The 22,146-nt window shown below is 40.7% G+C and overlaps 1 protein-coding gene and 1 long non-coding RNA gene across 3 annotated transcripts in view; one reads left to right on the forward strand and one right to left on the reverse strand.

Moving 5' to 3' along the window:
• Nucleotides 1–6,250, forward strand: part of LOC311207868 — a 265,648-nt gene extending 259,398 nt beyond the window's left edge. For both annotated transcript variants that reach the window (XR_014618290.1, XR_014618292.1), the window contains one exon: nucleotides 4,931–6,250. This is a non-coding gene — a long non-coding RNA (uncharacterized lncRNA). The remainder of the gene's footprint in view (nucleotides 1–4,930) is intronic.
• Nucleotides 6,251–8,456: 2,206 nt separating this feature from the next.
• On the reverse strand, nucleotides 8,457–17,216 carry ETAA1 (ETAA1 activator of ATR kinase; the record flags this gene model as incomplete). The annotated part of the gene is made up of 6 exons (XM_084283392.1): nucleotides 8,457–9,754; nucleotides 11,689–13,790; nucleotides 14,133–14,251; nucleotides 15,803–15,879; nucleotides 16,152–16,289; nucleotides 16,997–17,216. 6 exons carry the CDS (start codon nucleotides 17,214–17,216, stop codon nucleotides 9,639–9,641), a joined length of 2,772 nt encoding a protein of 923 aa, XP_084139518.1. The 3' UTR covers nucleotides 8,457–9,638.
• Between the last annotated feature and the right edge of the window lie 4,930 nt (nucleotides 17,217–22,146).

Raw genomic sequence — 22,146 nt, forward strand, 5'->3', positions numbered from 1 at the left:
GCAGCAAGTAAATATTTCCAGACACGTTTAGAATATGCCTTAGAAAGGACCTTACAAAGGCATCTCTCTTACCCAATGGAACGTTGCAAATACCCATCTTGAGCAATAAAAGGTGAAGCACACCTATGGGGCTGGAGTGAGAAATCACAAGTTTCCCACTGAGCTCAGAAGAAAGTTTTGCACGTTCCTGCTGTGCAAGGACATTTCATGGATTGGAGGCTGATGTTCTGTGCATTCAGAGGAACAAATCCTCTGGTCGTGTAAAGTGTCCCCAGCTCCACAGAGGAGCTATGACAATTTACACCAGCTGAGGTGCTGCTCAGCGTTTTTGGTTACGGGCCTTATTTACTCCTGGCTAGTTAGAGTTCCTCTGAAGCTGTTGCAGCACAGTGTGGGTGTAAATCTTTCTTTAGATGCCTTTGGAGCCCTTAGCAGATAGCATGACTGTCTATAAAGTGGAAGCATCTTTAAGCATATGCCCAGCATGACCTTACGATAGAATGGTGCCATAACAATCTGTAATACAGCTATTTTTACCTAAAGGCAGATCTGCAAATACAAATGATGTCTACTAAAAAGTTGCCACACAGGATAATTAGGTAGTGAAAAATCACTTTGTGTTTTTCATAGTTCATTTAGTTCGTGTCTACCTCTTTAAGGACTTACATCCCAGAATAGCCCTAGCTCCTCATCTGCCCAAGAGTGTTGTACCAACTTACCCATTTTTTTTTCTAGAAATTGTATGGTCAGGGAATGGTGTCAGCCAGGCTTTTATTGGAAGAAGTTTGTTAAACAGTTGAACAGCAGCTTCAAGGAGACAAGACCTGGGGTACTGTCACAGAACAGTAGTTCTTACTCTTTGCAGTAAATTAGGATCAATGTAAGTAAGAATTTAGTTATATGGCTGGAGTGTGAAATAGCTAATTTTTGTGTATTCACAGAATTAATTCACATCCACAGCTGCCTCACACAGGTTGGGTGGCATTTTCATGGCCAGGCCCTGGAATACGGACAACCCTCCTCTCTCTCCCCACACCACCATGATGCTGGCCTAAAATTGGGTAAGGTCAACACAGGAAACCATGACCACCGTTTCTAAACATCCTTGAGATCAGCATATACAAAGCCAGCAGTGTGGATGAGCAAGGAAAAGCTTCGTCTCCTGAGTCCTCCTCTATTGTGCACTCCTCAGGGCAGGTTGATCTGGCAAAGCACAGCATTATATTTCATTGTATTTTAGAGACTTGATATGCAAGTGTTGGGGATACTAAACTGTCCTTTAGAAAGACATATTTATATGTAACATAGAGGGGAAAAAGTAAGTCCCAGTGAAAGAAAAAATATTTCCCTAGCAGTTTCTAGCTTTAAAGGTATTAAATTACAATGCAGCTTCCCAAGAGTATCCTTGCAAGTCATTTATACCATAACACATAAAATTAGAGTAAGCCTCCATCAGTGCTGTGGCTACTTTTGTAATCAGTTTTGAAGAATGTGCTCCATCAGTGGAAATATTTTGATTTAAGTTCATATTGAGGAGCAGTCTAAAAGTTACACTCTAAATTGCACTTTAAAATAAGTCCCCTGGTACATTCATACAATATATATCGTGTGCTGACTCTGTGTAATTAAATTCTTGTCTAAAGTTGTCATTAAGTTGCAGTAAATATCGAAGCTAGCTTCGTTGTAGAATTAGATTTACTTCTTGATTTTAGCTGATAAATATTCTTGTATAGAAAATTAATTAAATTAGGCATGCATATATATAAGAGGGCAGGGCTGGTGTTTGAGGTGTTCGGAGCAAGCAGGCTGACACTGGCCTCTACCAGCAGCAAGAGAGCTGGCTGGTAACAGGGGAAAGCACAAGGTCCCACACAAGGCTTGGCAAGGAGTGAAAGCCCCTTCTCTCATTTCTAGGTGAGAAATAACACCAAACTGCTTGCTAATTAGTGAACTCCAAGAATCCCTATGAATACAAAAAATTGGATAGCTTTGGAGGGTGGAAGTAATCTTTTTTTGTACACACTCAAGCCATCGTGGGTTCAGCTCTGCCATTAAATGAAGGGAATGGGGAAATTTCACTGAGTAGATTAGGGGTCAGCTCTATAGAGAATCTAAAAAATGGTGATTTTCAGAAGTTTGATTACAATGAATGGTTTGGTGGAGGAGAAGGTCTCAAAAAACCCCATGTCTCCAGAAGAGTTCAGGTGTGCATTCATTCTTATTAGTCACTGGAGAACCCGGGCTGGATTCTCCTGCTATAAATGACTCAACCAAAGACGCCTCAGTTGGAACTTGCATCTTTCAGAAACTGCATTAATTAGTCTGTAGGAAATCAGGCTTGATTACTTTCAGTGCTCACAAAGCTAGTTGTGTTTTTTCTGGAACATGGACAGGCAAATTGCTGCGATGACATATATATCCGACACGTCTTCCAAGAATCTCTCCCTTTCGTGAATGTTTGAATCTCTCCATTTCCCAAATGTACGCTTGTTTGACATTTTTATAACTAACAGGTGTTTTAAGTAGTTTTGTTGGTGCCTCAGACTTGCTCAAGAAAGTGAAAGAGGGGTTGTCGTTATCTGCTCTAGGCTGATTGACATTATCTCATATCATCTTCAAATTTCTTTCCATTCACCTCCATAACTCTTTCTACAGGCTGTCCTCCAACTTTTCCTCATATCTGTATGGTTATCTATTAGGAAACTGTCACTTAGGCAGACTCTTTTTAATGCATTATATTGTCAAGATTTGACACTCCAATGCAGAGCATTCAAACTTTTTTGATCTCTATAAATTTTTCATCGGGGATGTGGAGCCTTTCATAAATTTCACCTACATAGATTGCTACAGAGCATATATGAGCTTGCTGTTGTCACTCACCCCACACACCTCCTTCAGAAGCCATCCAGATATTCCCCCTACACGTCCACAGATTACAGGCTGTACAGCTTTAACACATGAAATGCAACATCCTTAAATGTCAGGAGTGGATGACTTACGCCTTAGAAAATATCTGAGTTTAAGATCTAACTAAAAGTGAGTGTAAATTTGAAATGTAGGAGATAGCTCCAATCCCTTGTAAAGGAGCAGGAGCATCATGTTGTGGAAACCTTAATTGCACATGATTCCTAATTGGATCTACTGAGCATGCTTAACAATCACTTCAGACATTGAGGGGTGATAATTACTGACGGATGGAGAGGAAAAAACAAGAGTTTTGAAAAGTCCGTGTGACATGTGCGTGGCAGTGTCTTCTGTGAGGGTCCCATGTCAGCCTTTGTTACTACAACCAATGAACCTCTGAGCCTTACACCCCCAACCCATGAACAACACAGCTTTCTTCCTTCTTACTATTGGTTGGAAATCTGGTGGTAAGAACAAATCTTCTGGGGTATTCAAAGGTTTTATATTGGACATTTTGGTCCTGGCTGGTTTGACTGTCCTTCTCAGGAGTGGTTCACACGGAAGTTGCACAAGGCAGTATGCTGAAAATTGAGCAAATGGCATAGAAAATATTTTTAGTCATTCTGTAAAATTCCGTTTCCTTCATTCTTTGCTAATACCTATTCAAGTTCAGTAACAGAACAGTTATTAGGATTGTTGTTAACTGCTTACACAGCATTAAAGCTTACAAAACATCTGGCCTTATCCAGGTATGTTGTAGCCTATAAAAAGTAACCTGGAAGACAGGAATTCAAATTTCTGATATTTCTAAGCATACATTTCAGGTTTTTGCTGTAGAACATGAGAGTTAAATGTGAGTCCTTTCCAAGTCCTTACTGGTGGAGAAAGAGTTAACAGTTCATCTGCTAAAATGTTGCCCAACTGTTATGTAAGCCTTTGAGAACAAATTTTTCTTTCTATCATTATGTCATTTATTTTTTAATTTAATTTTATTTTATTTTTTGTGAGTGAGGTTTGGTTTTCTATAGGTATCTAACATCCAAAGGTGCAGCTAGGTATCTAATGGGATATTCAAAACGAACTGTTCATCAAGGTCTTTTTAATACCACTTGAATCACCAATGTGACTAGCCATGAGTAACTTTCCCAGGTGCTTAAATATCCATACATACTTGGCCCTACAGCCATGGTTCTGCAAAACATGCCAGTGTATACTCAGCTTTAGGTCTCCCCTGCACCCCCCAAAAAAAATAAATTAAAAAAAAAAAAAAAAATCCCTAAAACCTAACTTGCTGTGTTGAGTTCGAATATCACACCCAGCTTCTGTTCACAGAGAGTGCAGCAGTGCGCGCCAAGCTTCATTCCCATGTCTACACGTAGTTTTCTGGGGTTAAAGCCTGAATCAAGTTTTTCCTTCAGTAAGGACAAGCTGCAAAGAGCAGACAACCTCATTAAAAAGGAAATCTATAAATCCAGTAATCCTCTCCTCACCTCTGCTAACTGCATGTTGGAGGTGAAAGCTGTTAACTGCAGCTTTTACAAGCTATGCATAAATGCAACCTTTTCCCACCAAAAACTTTGCAAGTGTGCATAAACAATAACAATTTCTGATAAATGCAATCCTGTTTCACTAGATTTATGTGCTAAAGATGAGAACTACTTAGGGTAATGAAATGCATGGGCTTGATTCTCCGCTCGCCTGAGTCATTCCATTACCTCCAGCGCTTGAAGGAAATTGCAGCAAGAGTAGAATCAGGCCCTTAATGGTTGCAAGCTGCCATACTGACATTACACGCAGACAATAGTCAAAGAAATTTATATTTAGTTCCACAAGAGCAGCACATTAGATATTCTTAAGTGTTTTATGAGGCAGGACTTTTCTGACTATTCTGACAAAACCACCAGTATGCGTCGTAACCGGAGCTTTGAACAAATATTGCAGTTATGATTTACGGCACAATTGCCGGAGTCTTCCTGGCTTCATCTTTGATGGCTACTTACTCAGGCTGTCATTTTTTGCTCCACAGATTATGTCTGCCTCGGCCTCTTCCGCAAACACTGGATTCACTGGAGTGTGTTACAGACAATACGGCTCTCAAACAATGAAGCATTTGTGTTCATTTTCTTCTATTTTATCTTTGGAATTCTACTATTTAGGTCACTATCTGTTGCTTCCAGCTACTCTTCCCTGACAAATTGTAGCTCTTTTTAGGCTTAAAAAGATATAATCAATGAATTCATCTATGTTATTCCTCTGGGTATAAAGGTCTAGATGTAATAAGTGCTGCACATAGTCTAAGATTACATTGCCATGCCTGAACTGCAGCCCCAAGATTAATTGTGCATTATAGGCCAAAATCTGAAGAGCTGCTGGATGCTGACCTCTTCAAAAATCTGAGATAAATATCACAATAAAGAATATTATTACCAAATTTCTCAAATGCTTTAAACATGGTCCCTCACCAGCATGAGCAGGAAGGATGCGAATATGTGTATGTATATTCCACAACACATAATTTTATATACAGATAACGATGAATGGATCCTTTACTTGATTGTACCTGTCTTTGTAAAAGAAAAAACACCACAAGTTTTAGTTTAGACAGGTAATCCTCGGGTTTTAGCGAGTACCATCACTCATAGTGAGATTGCCCATGAAATAAAAATGATCCTGAGGTATGGGGATGTACAGGAATTCCATTTTCATTTAAAGTCAAGCTCACTGATTGCTCTGCTCATGTAAAAAATTGCTGTGCTCTGAATGAAACGAAGATGAGTGCTTAAGCAAACAGTTACAAATTAATTTATAATGAAACATGACAGTCATAATTTAATTTGGAATGTATTTAGGATTGTTGTTACTATTTGTATAGGCCCTTTTTGCCTGGAGGAAGATGTGACTTCATAGTGAAATGTCAGCTATTGAAATACCAAACTTTTTACGCATACACATGTATTAATTAATTAAAATCGTGTAGATACTTTCCTAATGAAGAACTGTTGTCTGCTGCAAGCAGTCAGACAAAAGCTTGCAGATCGAGGCTGGCACATGCAGGATCAGCAGGGCACCGGGAATTACCAGTGAGCACCAGGGGTGCTGAGTGTAACCTGTGGGGTCGTGTGGCTGCCGCGCAGCTTCTCCCTCGGTGGAGAGGAGAGGGACCTAAGACAAGAGCAAGCAGGAGGGATGCAGTTTTTGCACCTCTCTGCTCTGCAGAGCAGCTGCCGAGGCCCAGCACCACGTACATCCCTGCAGCATCTGCTAGGCAGAAACCAGCTCTGTGGTGTGTACTCTTATTTTGCATGCATAGCTACAGAGTTTATTTTTTATTGCGTTTCCTCTTTGTTTCTCCCCAAGCAATATAAATGTATTTCTTATTCAGAGATTAAAAATACCTAGGCTGTGGAATTTCACCTGTGATGCTGTAGAGGTTGCTGTTCTTTATAGGTATTTCTGAGCCCTAATAAACCTTCTGCCTGCACTGACTCCACCAATGAAACTGTACAGGGTTGAAATATTTCTCAAAGTTTTTCACTTTTACCAGATTTGCCTAATAAAAATGGTATAGAAGGGTTTTAATTCTAAGGCAAGACATGATTTGTCTGTTTCTAATAGCACCAAGTAACAAAAAGAAGCTCTATTCAGTTTGTTAATTGGAAGATGATATGGTAGGGCATTTGGGGACAGTCAGCGAGGGTGTGACCAAAAAAAAATCTTACTTTGTCTTGACTTCAGTTAAGAAACCATGATCCCGAGAACTTGTGATTTCTATTTGGAAAGCAGCGTTTGAGAAAGACCACATTACAGGCCTTGAAGCATAATATCCCTGCTGAAAATAGGTATTTATGAAAAGTAAAATAAAAGCCAAAGCCCCTCTGTTACGATTAGTTTAATGGGAGAGGGCAGTAGATGTGTTAGCTGTCAGCTGTCAAAAATGAGATGTTTCACTCTCGCCAGCAGACAGTTTCTTAAAATGCGGTGAAGTACTTAGATAAGGAAGTGACAGTAATTTGTCTAAAGGTAGCTTGCATCTTCCTCCAGCTGGAAGGTTTGTGAGGGGTCCTTCCCAGACCCCTTGTGAGAATGGAGTTCCCCTTGTACACAGAGCCCTGTTCTGCAGTTCGGAAGGCAGGCAGGTTGGCTCCTGTGAAAGAAGAGTGAGCGTGCTCTTACCCTGCTCTGCGGGGAGACCAGCGGTGGCATTTCAGGAGGGCAGCTCCAGGGCCTTTCTCTCGTGGGCACCTGAGAAAATCAGCGTCACCTGAAAGGGCAGTGAGCTGGCTTTAAACTCTGCGGTGCACTCAAGGACATGCAGTGGCACGTGTTCAGAATGGTGTTTTGTGTGCTGAGCTTGGGTAGCCATCATGTGCTCAGCCTGTGTTTCGTGTTATGTATCTTCTGTTTATCCCCACTTCAAATCTGATTTGATCCTTTCACATCAGGGAATGAAACCTTCCTAAAAAATACTCTCCAGTTCCGACAATCAGTTTTTTTCTCTTCTAGTTAGTTTATAGTCTCAAACCAGAAGAATGATTAACCACACCATCCTTGAAAACAAACATTATCCTGGCTTCTTTTAAATTGAATCATTTCTAGAGAATAATCCTGGAGAGGCAAGGGTTGATAAGCTGAACGCTGTCCTAGCAAAAGCCTAACTTTGTCTTTTGCAATAGGATTTGACATTCTTGTGTCAGTACCTTAAAAGCCAGCCTTATAATTTTCGTATTTAATACTGATGGTAGAAGTCTTTTCTCATAGCCACTTTCTTGGCCAGTAGTGCATCTGGCAAGTTACCTGATGGTTTAGATTTTCCTAGAACACCATGAAGACAAACATCCCTCAGATACACAGATCAAACCACATTCTCTGGATAAACGCAGTTTTTGCAACCACTGCTACTTGTGTTGCATTTATTTGTAATATGGCCATGCAAATCTGCTGTCTTCTGAACCATCAGAGCCCTGCCAGCAGAGGTTTGACAACACAACAGAGAACCTCGCTATTTCATGTTATAGTATCTGTGTTATTATGGTGAGCTGTAAACATTTTTCTCTGGGTTAACTTTGTCAGATCAGGAAGCTGATCCAACTCATCGTATGTTGCGCAACAGCTGGAATTGGCAGGACAGGGAACTGCAGCCAGAAACTGTAAGTAATGCTCACTTGGCACAGCATCGCCTTCGGTAGACTTAAGGATTTGATTTTATAATCCAGCAACTAGCACCAAGAACGGTGGCTGATATAAAAGCACCTCCAGTAGCTTGAAAACCAATAGAGCTTACTGTTTCAGGGCTCCACTGCAGATGGTTATGTTTACAACCAGTGCCCCCACAAAGGAGTTTTAGTTTAAATTGACCAAGAGAAGCACTTTGCCACCACTATAGGTGTGTGCATGCAAAACTGAGGTGTGGAATAACTGAGTAAGTTAGTAGGCATGAGAGAACTGTCAGGTAAAGTCAGGATGGAATTCCCATCCCACTCCCTTTTACCAGTTTCTGCATTGTAGTATTTCCCAGAACAGAGTAGAGAAATGTAAAAAAAAAAAAAACAAAACAACAAAAAAACGAATTTAATGATGATTTACAAATATACAATACTTACATTTTTAAGAGTTACAAAACCAGTACATATTACAGGAACCAAAAGCTTCATCTAGCCTTTGGTACATTTTGAAGTTATTTATTTACAAAGAAAAATCACAGTCACTTTTCATAGTGTCACATGTTTACATATAGGCATTTCTCAGTTGAAAAATATCTTGCAGCTTACCCACAGGCACTTTTTGCAGTTTGAGCTCTGCACCCATCTATCACATCGAGAATTCTATCAGCCCCCGTTAAGCTGACATGACCTTGCATTATTATGTTTTAACAGCCTTTAGTTTGAAAAATATGTATAACCCATAACACTAAACTGATTCACAGTTGCTGACATTTCACCTGGTATATTTTGTATTGCTTACAGTTTGGTAAAACGACATGGGATTCCTTTTTATAAAAAAAAAAAAAAAATGCTTGGTAATACTTGGTTAGAAAAAGGTGGTCTAATTTTGGTAGTTATGATATTTCCAACTCTTTGTGGAGGAAATGAAAAACAAAAATGTCCTTTCCAGGATGTTATTTCACCTTACGAAACTTGCATATTAAATTATTCCTTCATCATGTACAATTCTTACCTTAAGAATTAAGGTAACAGACACAAACTGAGCAAGGTTTCTAAAACCTATTAATTTCCAATAGTTTCCCCAATGACAGATGTTTTCTGTACTTCCTTTAAAGCAAAACTTTAGAACTTTCACCTACCTGAAAGCAAACATTGTTTAGTCCATGTGTGCTCAAGTGTCTTCCCTTAGATTAAGATACTCCTAATAAGAGAAATACAGCCAAAATACATACAGTCTGTTTTTAAAGCCTTCTACTTATTTGGGTCTGCAAATGCTTGCACGTGCTCATGATTTTTACAGTATACAACTTCAACGCATAACAGAACATGAACTCAGTACAATCTTGAACTTCATTATGTTGAAGATATTTGGGACTAGAATTTTACCACTGGTATTTTTTAGATAAGACTAAATACCACCAGAATATTAATTGTGGTTCAGGATCAAGATTTTTTTTTTTTTTATATCAGGTAATAAGCAAAGCTTGTTGTCAGTAGCCATGAACACAGTTTTAAAAAGTCTTCCAGCATTACAATATTTCCCTCCCCAAAACTTGGTAACTCCTGTCAAACTCAAGCATCTTTTAAGAATGCCTGCATTCTGGATTTTCTTCGTGCAAGAGCTTCTTGTTTCTTTCTTTCAATTTCTTCTTGAGAACATTTCCTGTTTTTTTGTTCCACCGCAGCCACTGTAAATAAAAAACATGCATTAGGAGCCTTCAAGTTTGTTCAATATGTATTTTAACTCATCTATTTTCGGTGGCTGAAGATATATGGCAAGAGCACACCATTCTGACATATGAGGCACCCAAGTTAAAAATGGCTCATCTATCCTGTCCCCAAGGCAGGAAGGGGTATAAGATGCATGACCTTTGTAGTGCTAGTGATTACTGCCTCCCAATGAAAGTACTGGGATGCAGACATTTGCTTCAAGGAAATTTTACTTGGCTGCCCTTCAAGTGAACCTTGTGACATCAGGAGTCAACACAGGGGATGGCAATGGGTTAAGAAAATTAAGGCTATCAGAGTGAAAAGGGCTCTACAATTTAGTGAGTTAGGTAGAGATATGGGCACGGAGATGGTATAGACACAGGGGTCAGATATAGTACAGGTGTCACACAAATAAAACCAGAAAGGTTGAAAAAAGGTCAAAAGTAGCAATAAAAATCGGCAAAGGAGACAAGAACATGATAGCCAAACGTAATATTTTATATGTTGTGTTACAGAACTATAAATTCCCATACAATAAAATCCTGACCTCATTGGATCCAACAGGAAGACTCCCATCATTCTGCACGTCAAGTATTTTATTGTTTTTATGCACCAATTTCCAATTAATCTATTTTTAATAAGTAGCCTTTCAGACTGGGTAAATAATGAAAAAAAAAAAAAGGGCCTGTTTACTTCTTAAAAAAAGATTAATTACAGATATCCATGACAAATTTTGTATTAGTTTTAGAAGAGATTGCTTAATGGCCATCTTTTTGTTACAGCAAGGTCCTTTTCCAAAAAAACTTAAGATGAGGGAGGAATTTTGTTGTTTCTCTTAAAATAGAATCTATGCTATCAGGTACTTTCTATTTCATTCATTTATTCTCTGAAACATTCCACAGAATGACTAGTTATCTCTCCTCTCCTCCCCACCTGACATCCAAAATAGCTACTTTCCATTTACTTGTTTCTACGCTGGGTACAAAACAGATAAAATACTGATTCTTTAGGTAATGCTGGCTGGTGGTATGCAGGAATTATTTTTTGGTTTTGTAACAGTGCTTCCTGAGAATGGAGGTTGGTATACTACACTAAATTTAAAGGCCTATTTTATCAAAATGAATATTGATTAGTACTTCACCAAGCAATTAGGTCAAATAAAAACAAGAACTGACTGAAACTTGACTGTCTGCATTTCCCTAGCAAGTAATATCAGTGCATAGAATATACAGATGATGGACTAATGACCAACTGCGAGGCTAAATGAAGTGTTAGTGTTTAGACTGATCACAAAGAGTATTTCATTGGCAATTCTGTTCACAGAGCAAACAACAGTACACACCTACTTTCAGAACGATTTGAGGTTCTAATTTCCAGGTATACACTAATAAAAAGGAATTGGCATCCCATATCATCTGCTGCCATCTTTCCCTGCCCCATCATTAACTGGGTTTTTATGAATCATGGCTGAAAAAGTAATTGTTAATGGCTTTTGTTTGTTTGTTTTTATTTTTCCCAAAATGTACTGTAAATTAAAGCACTGACTTGCACTACAGCATTTATCGTGTATCGAGTTTTAAGCAGGTCAGACTATGGTATGCTGACTGCTGCATCAGGGTGTACTTGATCCTAATGATTCTGAGCATTTTATGGAGACCGTGAAGTATTCTGAGAAGTGGAATGAAGATGGGGAAGTGAAGTCCCTAACTACAAGGATTCAAGAGATGTGTCAGGATGATTTTAGTTTGGAGAAAGCAACCTCCAAGTTCTCGTTAGAACATTTACTAACACCTAAACTGAACAGATGAACATTGAAGCCTACTTTGAAATATGGTACAAACTTCTCCTTTGACTTTCTGATTACAGTAAGAAAACAAAAACGGTGTAGCAGTAATGGAACAAAGACACATACCTGATGTAGACAGTGCAAAAGACTCTGAAAGGTGCCTCTTGAAAGGTGGTTTTGTATTCTCAGGTTTGCTGTACAAAGCCACATGCACCTGATTCTTACTTCCTTCCAAACCCTGCGGAGCAATTCCAATGCCACAATGACTCCCTGGATTTTCTGAGCCTACATGAAGAGTGTTCTGAGAACTGTTAGTCTTTCGGAACTTAAATTTTGAAGGCACAGCTGATGTTTTGTTACCAGAATTGTTATTTGTTGTCTTTCCTGCATTATTTAAGAGATCTTGGCCGTCTAATCTTTTGCTACTAAAAACATTTATTGTGTTAGCTGGACTTGTTTCAGAATGAGTCTCTCTTGCTGGCACAGAATTTGACCTGTACCATTTTCCTGAAATACTCTTTGTAGTATCTTCAGAAGCAGCTTGATGATAGTTCTTAGATAGTGTATATTTACAATCCATAGAAGCACCCGAGATCATTGATAGAGGGCTTGAAACATTTTTACAGTTCACTGTCTGCCCTGTTGTAGTCAGTCCATGTGTAACCCTTGAGAAGTTCCTACCGGAATTGTTTAGTGAAAACCCATCCTGTTTTGCATTTGTTTTTTGGGCCACGAAGCGATCAGATAGTCCTTGTTTAGATGCTGTGAAGCCACTGTCAACATTCGTTCTGGAGAGATTACTGGCTCCTTGTACAGTTTTAGCTCTTTCATTTCCTTGTTTAGCATCCTGGCTCCGAGTCTGCTTTTCTATATCATCACATACTTGATACAACAATTCGTCATCCTCACAGTTTGCATCCCACAGACTATCGGATTCACAAAACATGTCCAAAACCTCATCAGAGAATTTTGGTTCATTCCAGTCATCAAATGACGGAGTACTTTTCTTTGGTATTTCAACTGGATTTACATGACCTGTATTAGCTTGGTTAACCGCTTTAATTGCATCACTAGGTTTAGTATTGGTAGAAATATTGGCTGATTCACAGAAAATATTGTGCAAGTTACTCCCAGGTTTTTCAGTCCATGGTCTGTGAGGATTAGGTCTTGATGGGAAAAGAACAGGGTTACCTTTAGGCTCAACAGTTTCATTTCCATTCTTCACTTGAGACTGCATTGAAACGGGAATATAGCTAAAATCATTGTTCTGGGCACTTCTCCAAGTAGAACCAGTGGTTGCTGTCTTTGAGTTTTCCATCTTATTAAATGGCTTTTGTAAAGAAAGAGACTTTGCAACATTGTGTGTGTTTTTATTAGGATGCTTCAAAGGTGAAAACTGAGAACTTTTAGATTTGTGTACACCCTCCAAGGAAATTACTGAATTGCAGCTACTTTTTTCCTTTGTTCTGCCAGCATCGCTGAAACCACGCACAGAAGTATTTATAGGAATTGTTGCAGCTTCTTCAGTATTAATCAACTCAGGATTTTGGGTTATTTGCATCACAAAAGAGTCATCTGCCAAAAAATCTGTATCCCAATCATCAAAATCATCATGAACTACTCCAGCAGGCTTACTGGAGACCACCACTTGTTTCTTTAAAGGAGTATTTTTCTTTGTCAGTGTGTTAGTATCCGTTTTTGGAAGAGTCTGGTTCACACTTCCTAGTGCATAGAGATTATGTTTTTGACATGCATCTGAATTACCATGTTGTGTATTTTTAATTTGTTCAGGAAGGTGTTCCTCCTCCAGTGTCCTTTTGTTTTCATGGAAACTATTATTTAAAGAAATACCTGATAGTCCTTGGCTCAACTGTCCAGTACACTTCTGGGTAGAGCAATCAAAAAGAGCATGAAGAGCTATTTCGGCCTCAAGGTCTACAGAGTTTTGACTGCTAGACAGACAGGGCTCTGCAGCGGTGATGCCAGTGCTTTCTGCAACTGGTTTCAGGGACAGAGCAGCACCTGTTTCAGAAACTTCACTAAGGAGTGATTTCAGGTTCTTCCTATTTACTTCATCTTTGTAACTTTTTAAAGAATCTGAGGCAGTCTGGATAAAGCCACGGCCAAGCTTCTCTTGTTCCTCAACAGCATCTAGCTCTACCAGATTTTTATCAAATTCCTTGGCCAATTTCATGAGCTCCTCTTCAGGATTTTTTATTTTAAGATCTCTAGATTTAAAAAAAAAAAAAAAAAAAACAGAGGGAGAAAAAAATCAGATCTACTGAGAAAGTTTTTCCAACTTCAACTACACCATCCTACATGCTGTTTATTCTCTAGGTTACCAAGCTACAGCATATGAGCGAATCCTACTGCTTTCAGTGCAGTCAGCATGCAATCCTTTTGATAATTCCCAACGATAACTACCCCATTAGCAAGAGATAGCAAATGCAAAGCTAAAAGCATTCTGTATGCTAATGTACAATTACATGGCTCACTATACATAATGGACCACCACATACCCTTTTTCACAAAAAACCAGCAGTGATGGGCGAGACCAAACAGTAACTTACCTTGTACAGCTTAACTTTGTCCTAGCTCGTACTTTTACTGCTCCAGGTGTACAGGGAATAGCATCCTCCCCAATCCATGTCCCTAAAAGGGAGCCTTCGTTACAGGCTGCTTTTTCATCCTGAATGATTAGATTTGTAATGCTTAGCAATTTGACTTCAGATAAAGATTGGACTAGACACACACCCTGCGTTAAAGTTGCTAAACCAATTAAACTGGATCAAATCTGTTGAAAGCCAAAGACAGGAGCTAAACCAATACAAGCTAAGCAAGATTACTGCAACACTGTCTACTGATAGTTGTATCAGTTTAATTATATCAATTTAAAGCAGGAACTTCAATTAAAATAATTGAATTTTACTTTGGTGCTCAAAGCTAATACTCTATTTGCTTCCCCAATCAACTTTACACATAATTTGCAATATTCACGTTACAAGCTGTGATTAGTTTACCTCCATATACTAGTGAGGAGCTACTTGAGATACCCTGTCTTTATCCACTTACAGCAGCATTAACAGATCAGAGAATTTGATATAAATCATATTCTGTATGCTTCCTGGAAAAAATTCTGACTTCTTCCATTACAACTATTTTATCCAAGGAGCCTTTAAACAGAAACAAATGAAGTTCAGACACTGAACGAGGATGTTTCAGAGCTTCAAAGTTCAGGCTGCATTCTAAGTTCCCAAATCTAAGAGATACTCTATTGCCATGGTAAAACGTACAGAGGGACAGAGCAAAATGTTGGATGTGAGAAATTACTGCACTTAAGCCAGCAAAAGTAATTAGAACTTTTAACTGCCAGGTAGATTTAGGTAGGTTTTATTTTTTTAAAATTTATATTACGAAAAAAGAAGACAAGCAACAGATAGCAGCAAACCCAGTATGATATTATTTAGTCATGATAGGGCTGTCATACTTTAAAAAGAAGCGGCATCCCTCATCAAGGATTTTCCATTTCTCCCAAATACTCAAAATAGTGAATACATTTAACTAGCTCTGTTAAATACTAGCTCTGGCATATTTTGCAAGCTGAATACTACAGAGCTCTTTTAGGAATGACAAGTTCTGCTCTTGCACTTAATAAAAAACAAACAATAAGCCTGCTATTGCAACACTAGCTTATTTTCACTTTTAATGCTGTGGACATCAGATTCACAGCAGAAGAGAGACATCAAGAGCATGGACCTTAGGGTAAAAAGGCAGATCATTTAGAATAATGATGCAACTTCACTATGTTTATATTATTATGGACTTTCTCATCTGAGTCTGTCAGATTTACTTTCCAAGTAAATCCAGTACATGAAGAAACTATACCTTTTAATAAGGATAAATAAATCATAATAGATTTCCAGAGATCAGGGGTAATAAACTATATTCTGAAGATAGAACTTTCTAAACACAGCTGCCACAAGTCCATTTTCTTCATACTTTATTTTTACAGCATCTTTGACTTGAAAGAACAATGAGTCAAATGCCATGCTTGTGATTTTAATTCAGTCCAGTTTTATAAACACATTACTAGTTTTCTGCACACTTCTGATAATTCTTCTTACCATGTTAAGAGAGACTACTGTAACTGAAGTTAAGTCTTTAGTAAAAGTGAATAGCGTGGCACTGCCCTGTTTGATTCCTGCATATAAAGAGCATTGTTTTAGAAAGTCACAGTTACCTGAGGAGCAATACGATTAACAATTTCTGAAATTTCAACTGCACATCTCCTGGTAGAACGTTTGTTTTTTTCATTACCTAGGAAAACAAAACAACTTTGAAAAACACTACAATTTATAAAGTGCACTGCATCTTAAAGCGTACAATTACACTTGCTGATCAGAACTTGATGCAGCACTATATTTAAGAATTTATGGGGTTTTAATAAAAGCAAAACCAAACCAAGCAACCTAATTACTTCTGGATTCCCCAACTGCTATCATAACAGGAGGAGGCCTTTTTTCAATAAATGTGATAACTCCAATTGCATTCCTCAAACAGGCACCCTGAAGTCTGAATGTTAATATTACCGAGTCCGCGTGCAATTGGCGAATGAGGATCCCAAAAGATTTCTTGCTGTATGTCAGTGTCATTAACAGGAGAGCTGAAGGTAGGTATTCTGGATTTCCTACTCAGTGATCTCTTTGGAGTTTTATGTAAACATGGCTCTGTGTAAAGAGAAAAATGATCTTTGTTAAACAACAAATGAAAACCTGAAATAGCTTAGAAGATAGAACAGGGCAAGGCATGAAGATGATGCTGTAGGAACTTTTTAAGAATCAAAATGAAGGTCATACTCATCGAGGTTCCTCTGCTTAGAAGGGTATTTTTCATAACTGCACTTGCTGCAAAGTCTGATGCGATCTTTGTCAGTTATGTCACCCGAGCTAACAGTTACAGGGTGCTGACAGCTGTATGCTCGGCATCGTGGTGCTAAGGATGAAGATCGTCTATCCTACTGGGGGGAGCGTTGGCTTTAGTGTATGTTAACAAAAATAAGAGTATATATGCTTATAGGGGAGAGTGTTTTGCATTCTGATTTGCTCTGTGTTTTTCACCCAGACTCTGGTTTGAGTCAAACCTTCTGCGGGCCCCTGCAGCACCGTGGGTCACACCCCACCTGCCAACGCTTCCCCGATGGGGGCTTTGCCAGGTCGGCCTGACAAAACCAAGCCGCCAGATACGGAGCAGCAGCCCCGGGGCTCTCGGTGAGCCAACCCGAGACACTTCACCCTGCCCTTACGGGTGAAGCCGTGCAGGCCTACGGGAACCATTTTCAAGCTGTTAGCCCTGCCTCAGCGGCCCCCCCCTCCCTGGGCAGCAGCGCGGCCAGCCCCGGGGGCAGCCCCTGCTCCTGCTGCTCGGCGCCCGGTACCTGCAGCGCCGCGCCCCGCCGCCTCCCCCGCGGCCAGGCCCAGACCCAGGCCCGGAGCCGAGCTCAGGCTCGGGCTCGCCCCGCCCTCCGCCGCCGCCGCTCCGTCCTCCGCCGGCCGCCGGCCGAGCCCCTCGAGGCCGCCTCCGCCTCCTCCGCCTCCGCTGCGCCTCCTCAGGGCGAGGGGCCTGAGGCAGGGCTCGCGCCGCCGGCTACCGGGCATCCCGCCGCCGCCGCGCCCTCCCCGCCGCCGCTGCCGCCGCCGCCATTTTGCCGGGGATCCCAGCCAGCCGCCGCCGATTGGCCGCCGCCGCCCGCGCCGGGCGCCCATTGGCTGCGGAGCGCCGAGGGGGCGGGAGCGGAGGGTTGGCCCCGCCCCGCCTCGCCGCAGCCGCCGTGAGGTGCCTGAGGCACGCGCTGGGGCCGTTGAACGGTAGCGGGGGGGGCGCTGAGGGGGCGCCTGTCCTGTCCCCGTCCTGTCGCTGCGGGGTGGCCTCAGGGCGAAAATAAACCAAAAAATAGAGGCAGCCCCTGCAGCCCGGCCCTGGGCTGGCACGCAGGGACCTCCAGAAGGCGAAGTGGGTAGATAAGGGCTGACCGCCAGGTCCCTGAGGGACGCTGCCCCTACACCTCTGACCCCACAGCGGTATTGCAGGCAGTGTAAACGCAAGCACATGGTGTGTGGCACTGTGGATATTTCCTCCTCACCCCGCTTCATGAAACATATAAACACATCTACCAAGCGTACAGGTCAAGGAGTGAGCTACTTACACAGGTCAAGGAGCCAACTGCATGCACGTTGGTCGCCTGCCTGGTTTACATTTAATCATTCTGGACTACTTCGGGGTCACACTTCATCGATAAGGCGTGAGCGGTGGATTTTGGTCTAGGATCAGGAGCGTAAGGAGTTTTAAAGTCACGAAAAATGGATTCCCTGAGTTGAGAAACCTCGTTCCGCCCAAGGCCTCAGGCAAGCAATATGGTTTTCCACTTCTCTGTTCTCAAGAGCGTAATTAAGCCAATAGAAGACGTTTTAACAAGGAAAAAATTAAGTGCTATGTATTAAACAGAGAAATTGTTACATACATGGCTAAAGTATCACAGTTAATCACAGAAAGTTGTGACGTTTGAGTAATCCCTTTGTTTATGTCGTACCCATCAAATGTAACTCAGAGATCAGCCTGAACAAATGGATCTAGAATTAGGCTCCAGAATCCATCACAGCATCGAAGCGTGGCTGCTGGCTTGTACTCACACCAACACGGGCAGATCTTGGCATTGGTCTAAAGCCCGGTGAAGATATGTGTGCGTATGATCACTGGTTGGCAAGACAGTAATTAAGAGCTGCGATGCATCATGCAGGTACAAAAATGGCCTTACCTGGGCTCTCTGCCCTAGGTGCAACATAGATTTCTTTCCCTGTTGTTTCCAGGTGAGATGGATGCTGAGGACTGATTCTGTTTACAGTGGTAGCTGCAGGATAACGAGGCATTAGAATTAACACACTTATTAAAAAGTGCTACTAAAATATCGGTGTCTTCTACCACTTCCTAGCGCCCACTTAGCAGCTGGGTACTGTGAAGCAGTCTGCTTTCATGCTCCTGTATGTTAGCAAGTGTAGTCTGAAATACTGTCAAAAATAATGAAAATCAAGTGACATCTGTCAAATTTACCAAGTGCTGTGAATTTTGCAGTGCTCGCTTTGATTTCTTCTTTTCTCCCTGCTTATTGTTCACAAACCTCCTTCATAAAATGTGAATATTTGCCACGGGTCTTTCACTCACTAGCGAGATTTTACTTGTACAGTAAATGCATTTTGAAAAATACATTTTAAATGTGTGGCTACTTCTGTATGAAACATGTTGGTACATCAGTTTAAGCATATGCAAAGCCGTGGTTCCAAAACTTGGGAGAAAAACACCAAACCAAACCAAACAAAAACCTGTACTCTACGGAAAAGTTGAACAGCAGGTACATGATGGAAGAAAACCCCTTTCCTAACGAATAAAAGTGTGGGTATTTCATTGCAGCTCAAGAACTTCGCTCTGAGCTGATGCTGTTTATTAAGTTAAGAAATGTGGTGGAAGTCTGTGATGTTGAAGGGTTTCTCTGTGGAGCTGTAGCCTCAAGGAGGAGGGAGTTTGCATTCCCTTGTCATGGTACGAGCAGCTGGATCAATGGCTAATTGTGGTGAGGCTGCGTTCCAGGGACTCGCAGCAAACTCCTAGTGCTGCACTTGTGAGTCCTACTTTCAAATCAAGAGGGATAAATAATGGAGGAGATTGAATGAATAATAAAGTTAGTTCAGTTTTTAATAGTTCTATAAACTGCCTGAGAACTTTTTCCTGTATTTTATGAGACAAAGATCTTAAATGAAATAAATGTGGAAGATCTGAGAAGTTTCCTAAGAAATAACCATCAGTGTAATGAGAATATGAAGTGAAACGAGTGAAAAAATGCTCCTCTCTAAAATCCTTTGAGCACAGAGCTTTAAAGTGAGCATTTTTATGTTGGGAAGACTATGTATCATTAGTGAGATTTTTCGAAGTATCTCATACATCACATTAATGTAACTAACAAAGAGAAGTTACTTTTTGTAACTCTCATTCCATAACATTTCATTCTGTAACTTTCATCTTTCATTTTTGTCAGGGGCTGGTAAAAAGGAAAATCGATGATAGTGGAAATATCAGGATTTGTTGGAGAACGGAAGTTATTATAAATAATTAATTTAATTTGACAAATAATATCTTTTTCCCAGGATGTTTTTAAATGCCCTGTGACATTTTCAGTGAACTATCTTGGGCTTTTGTGTGTTTCCAAACTATATTTTCATGTCATATTTTTCTTGTCTTTACTTATCTTTTTTTTTTTTTTTCTACTTTATTTTCAGTGCTTACAAGCACAGAAAAAGAGATAAACAAAACGCAGACACGCACTCATAGCTTGTCTCAAATGAGAATGTGTGTATGCATGTCGATTACCTGAGACCAGGTGAAATAAAAATTTCCTGAGCCATATGTTACTTGGATAATTTGTTTTAAAAAATGGTTTGGGTACAAACTCTGCAACTCAATATGTATTTTAAGCATAAATGAGTTTTCTCCTAGGGAAGGAACAGTTAAAGAGTGTATGTAGCTGGGTAGCCACCTGCTCTGCGTACCTAAGGAAACCAGATAAATAGGTCATGGTCTCTCCTCTTCCTCTGCAGTGTGACTGCTGGCAAGGCAGGCATTAAGGCAAGCCGTGGGCTATTACACCTGTCAGAACCTGTCTGTTGCTTTGGTTGTGTACAAAAACAAAATACAAAACCAGACGCCTACAAAAGCAAAATGTATCTGTGTTTATAGCACAACTTCATTCAGCCTGCAGTTCTGCAGACATCCCGAAGAAATGTCAGTGGCCCCGAGATCAAAAGCCTCTGGCCATACTTCCTTGAGTGGACTGCCCTCAGCTTTGTCATGTATTTCTGTAGAGTATGGCTCAGCGAGGCTCAGAGGTATGCAAGGGGCCACCGAACGAGGTAGTTTTGAAATGTCCTAGCCAGCTTTGTCCACTCAGAGCCAGCCTGGATGTTTCTGTGCAGCACCGCCTCGTGCCATGCAGCCGTGCCCTGGTGTGTAAGGGCTTTCGTGCCTGTCAAAAGGAGATGCTAGTATGTGTGCTGAAGCATGGGTTGTGCTGGGGAGAGCCACGGAGTCGTGGGATGCAGCAGGGAGGGGAGCTATCCAAACAGAGAAGTGAATTTAGATGCTTAAGGTAAGACACGTATATAAATGCAACCCCCAGGACCCAAAGAAAAATAAACAAAGACACCTGTATAAAACTTACCGTGAAAGCAGAAAATTCTAGCCACAATTTTCCACTTTTTTTTTTTTCCCCTCAGAAATCTTGCTCATCCATATATTCTCTTAAGAAGCCTTGGAGTGTTTACTAAAATGGAGCACTACATGACAGCAGATACTTCATGCAAGTTCACTGAAAGAGATATGTGTTCTGTTGCCTTCTTTGGGACCTTAGGAAAAACTGAGAGGGTATCTGAAACGTTAACTTAATGGACAATAATTTTTTCCATCCATAGGGGAATGCGGGCATCGTGCGTGTATTTTTGCTTTTATTAATAGCATTTTGATAGCACAGTTGTAAAGCTTGTCCTTGGCTTGCCTTGAAATATCATACTGACTTCACTTATTACTTTAATTTTCCAAGGTGAAATGTTCACGGAGCAGAAACCGGTGAGGAAAATATGGCCCAAACAGTTACATATACCTTTATTTTCAAAGTGCTGTCCAGAAGGGTTTGCAGCGCTTTTGGCTGATGCATAAATTGACCTAGACAGTAAATGATACATGACCTTAAAATATCTGAAGTAGCCTTGCTTGAGAATTTTTAGTAGAGAGTTATTAAATGTCAGAGTAATTTACACAAGCATAGCCTAGTTTATGCTTTTGCATTCTCTTTCCCTCTTTCTTTCCACCATGCCATCCAAGAACCATAGAAGCTTTAAAAATTTTACATATATCTCCTTTTTTTCTTCTTTTATTGTAGAGGTTTATCTTTTTTTTTTTTTTATTTATCGCACTCAGAAAATCTAGTCAAATGTGAGTATAATATAGCTTGCAAAGGCCTGATCCAGCAGAGCACTTAAGTACCTGCATAACATCATCGTGATGACATTTTCCATTGCTCATTAACTGGCATTTAAAGGAAATTTTCCATTGCTTGGTGTCTGGGCATTTAAAGGAAATTGTCAGCCAAAATGGGCCAGCCCATTTTGAAGAAGAATTAGGTCAGGCAGCTGGAGGGAGCCCTGGAGGTTCGGGCCCTGTGCTGAAAGCTGGTGCTAGCCACCAGGAGGGCATCCTATTAGGAGTTCAGTGTAGTGAGCCTCAACTCCACAGCTCTTCAAGGGTGCTCAGGGTGAACTATGCTGAGGAGATGCATCATGGTTGTGCAAGACTGGGGAGACCACTGTCTGTAGAACTTCTGCCTAAGATTTTAGCTGGGCCAGGTAGCTTCAGCACAGTGCTGCTGGCAGGCACCTCGCTGCCTTCTCTCTCTGCAGCGGGTGCAATAATCTGGGTATCCTGGAGCTGTGCTGGCTCATGCTGCATGGGCTTGCAGCAAAGAACAACCAGGAGGAGTCGAGGCAG

The sequence above is a fragment of the Netta rufina genome, assembly GCF_964035555.1.
Source record: "Netta rufina genome assembly, chromosome: 3".
NCBI lineage: Eukaryota > Metazoa > Chordata > Aves > Anseriformes > Anatidae > Netta > Netta rufina.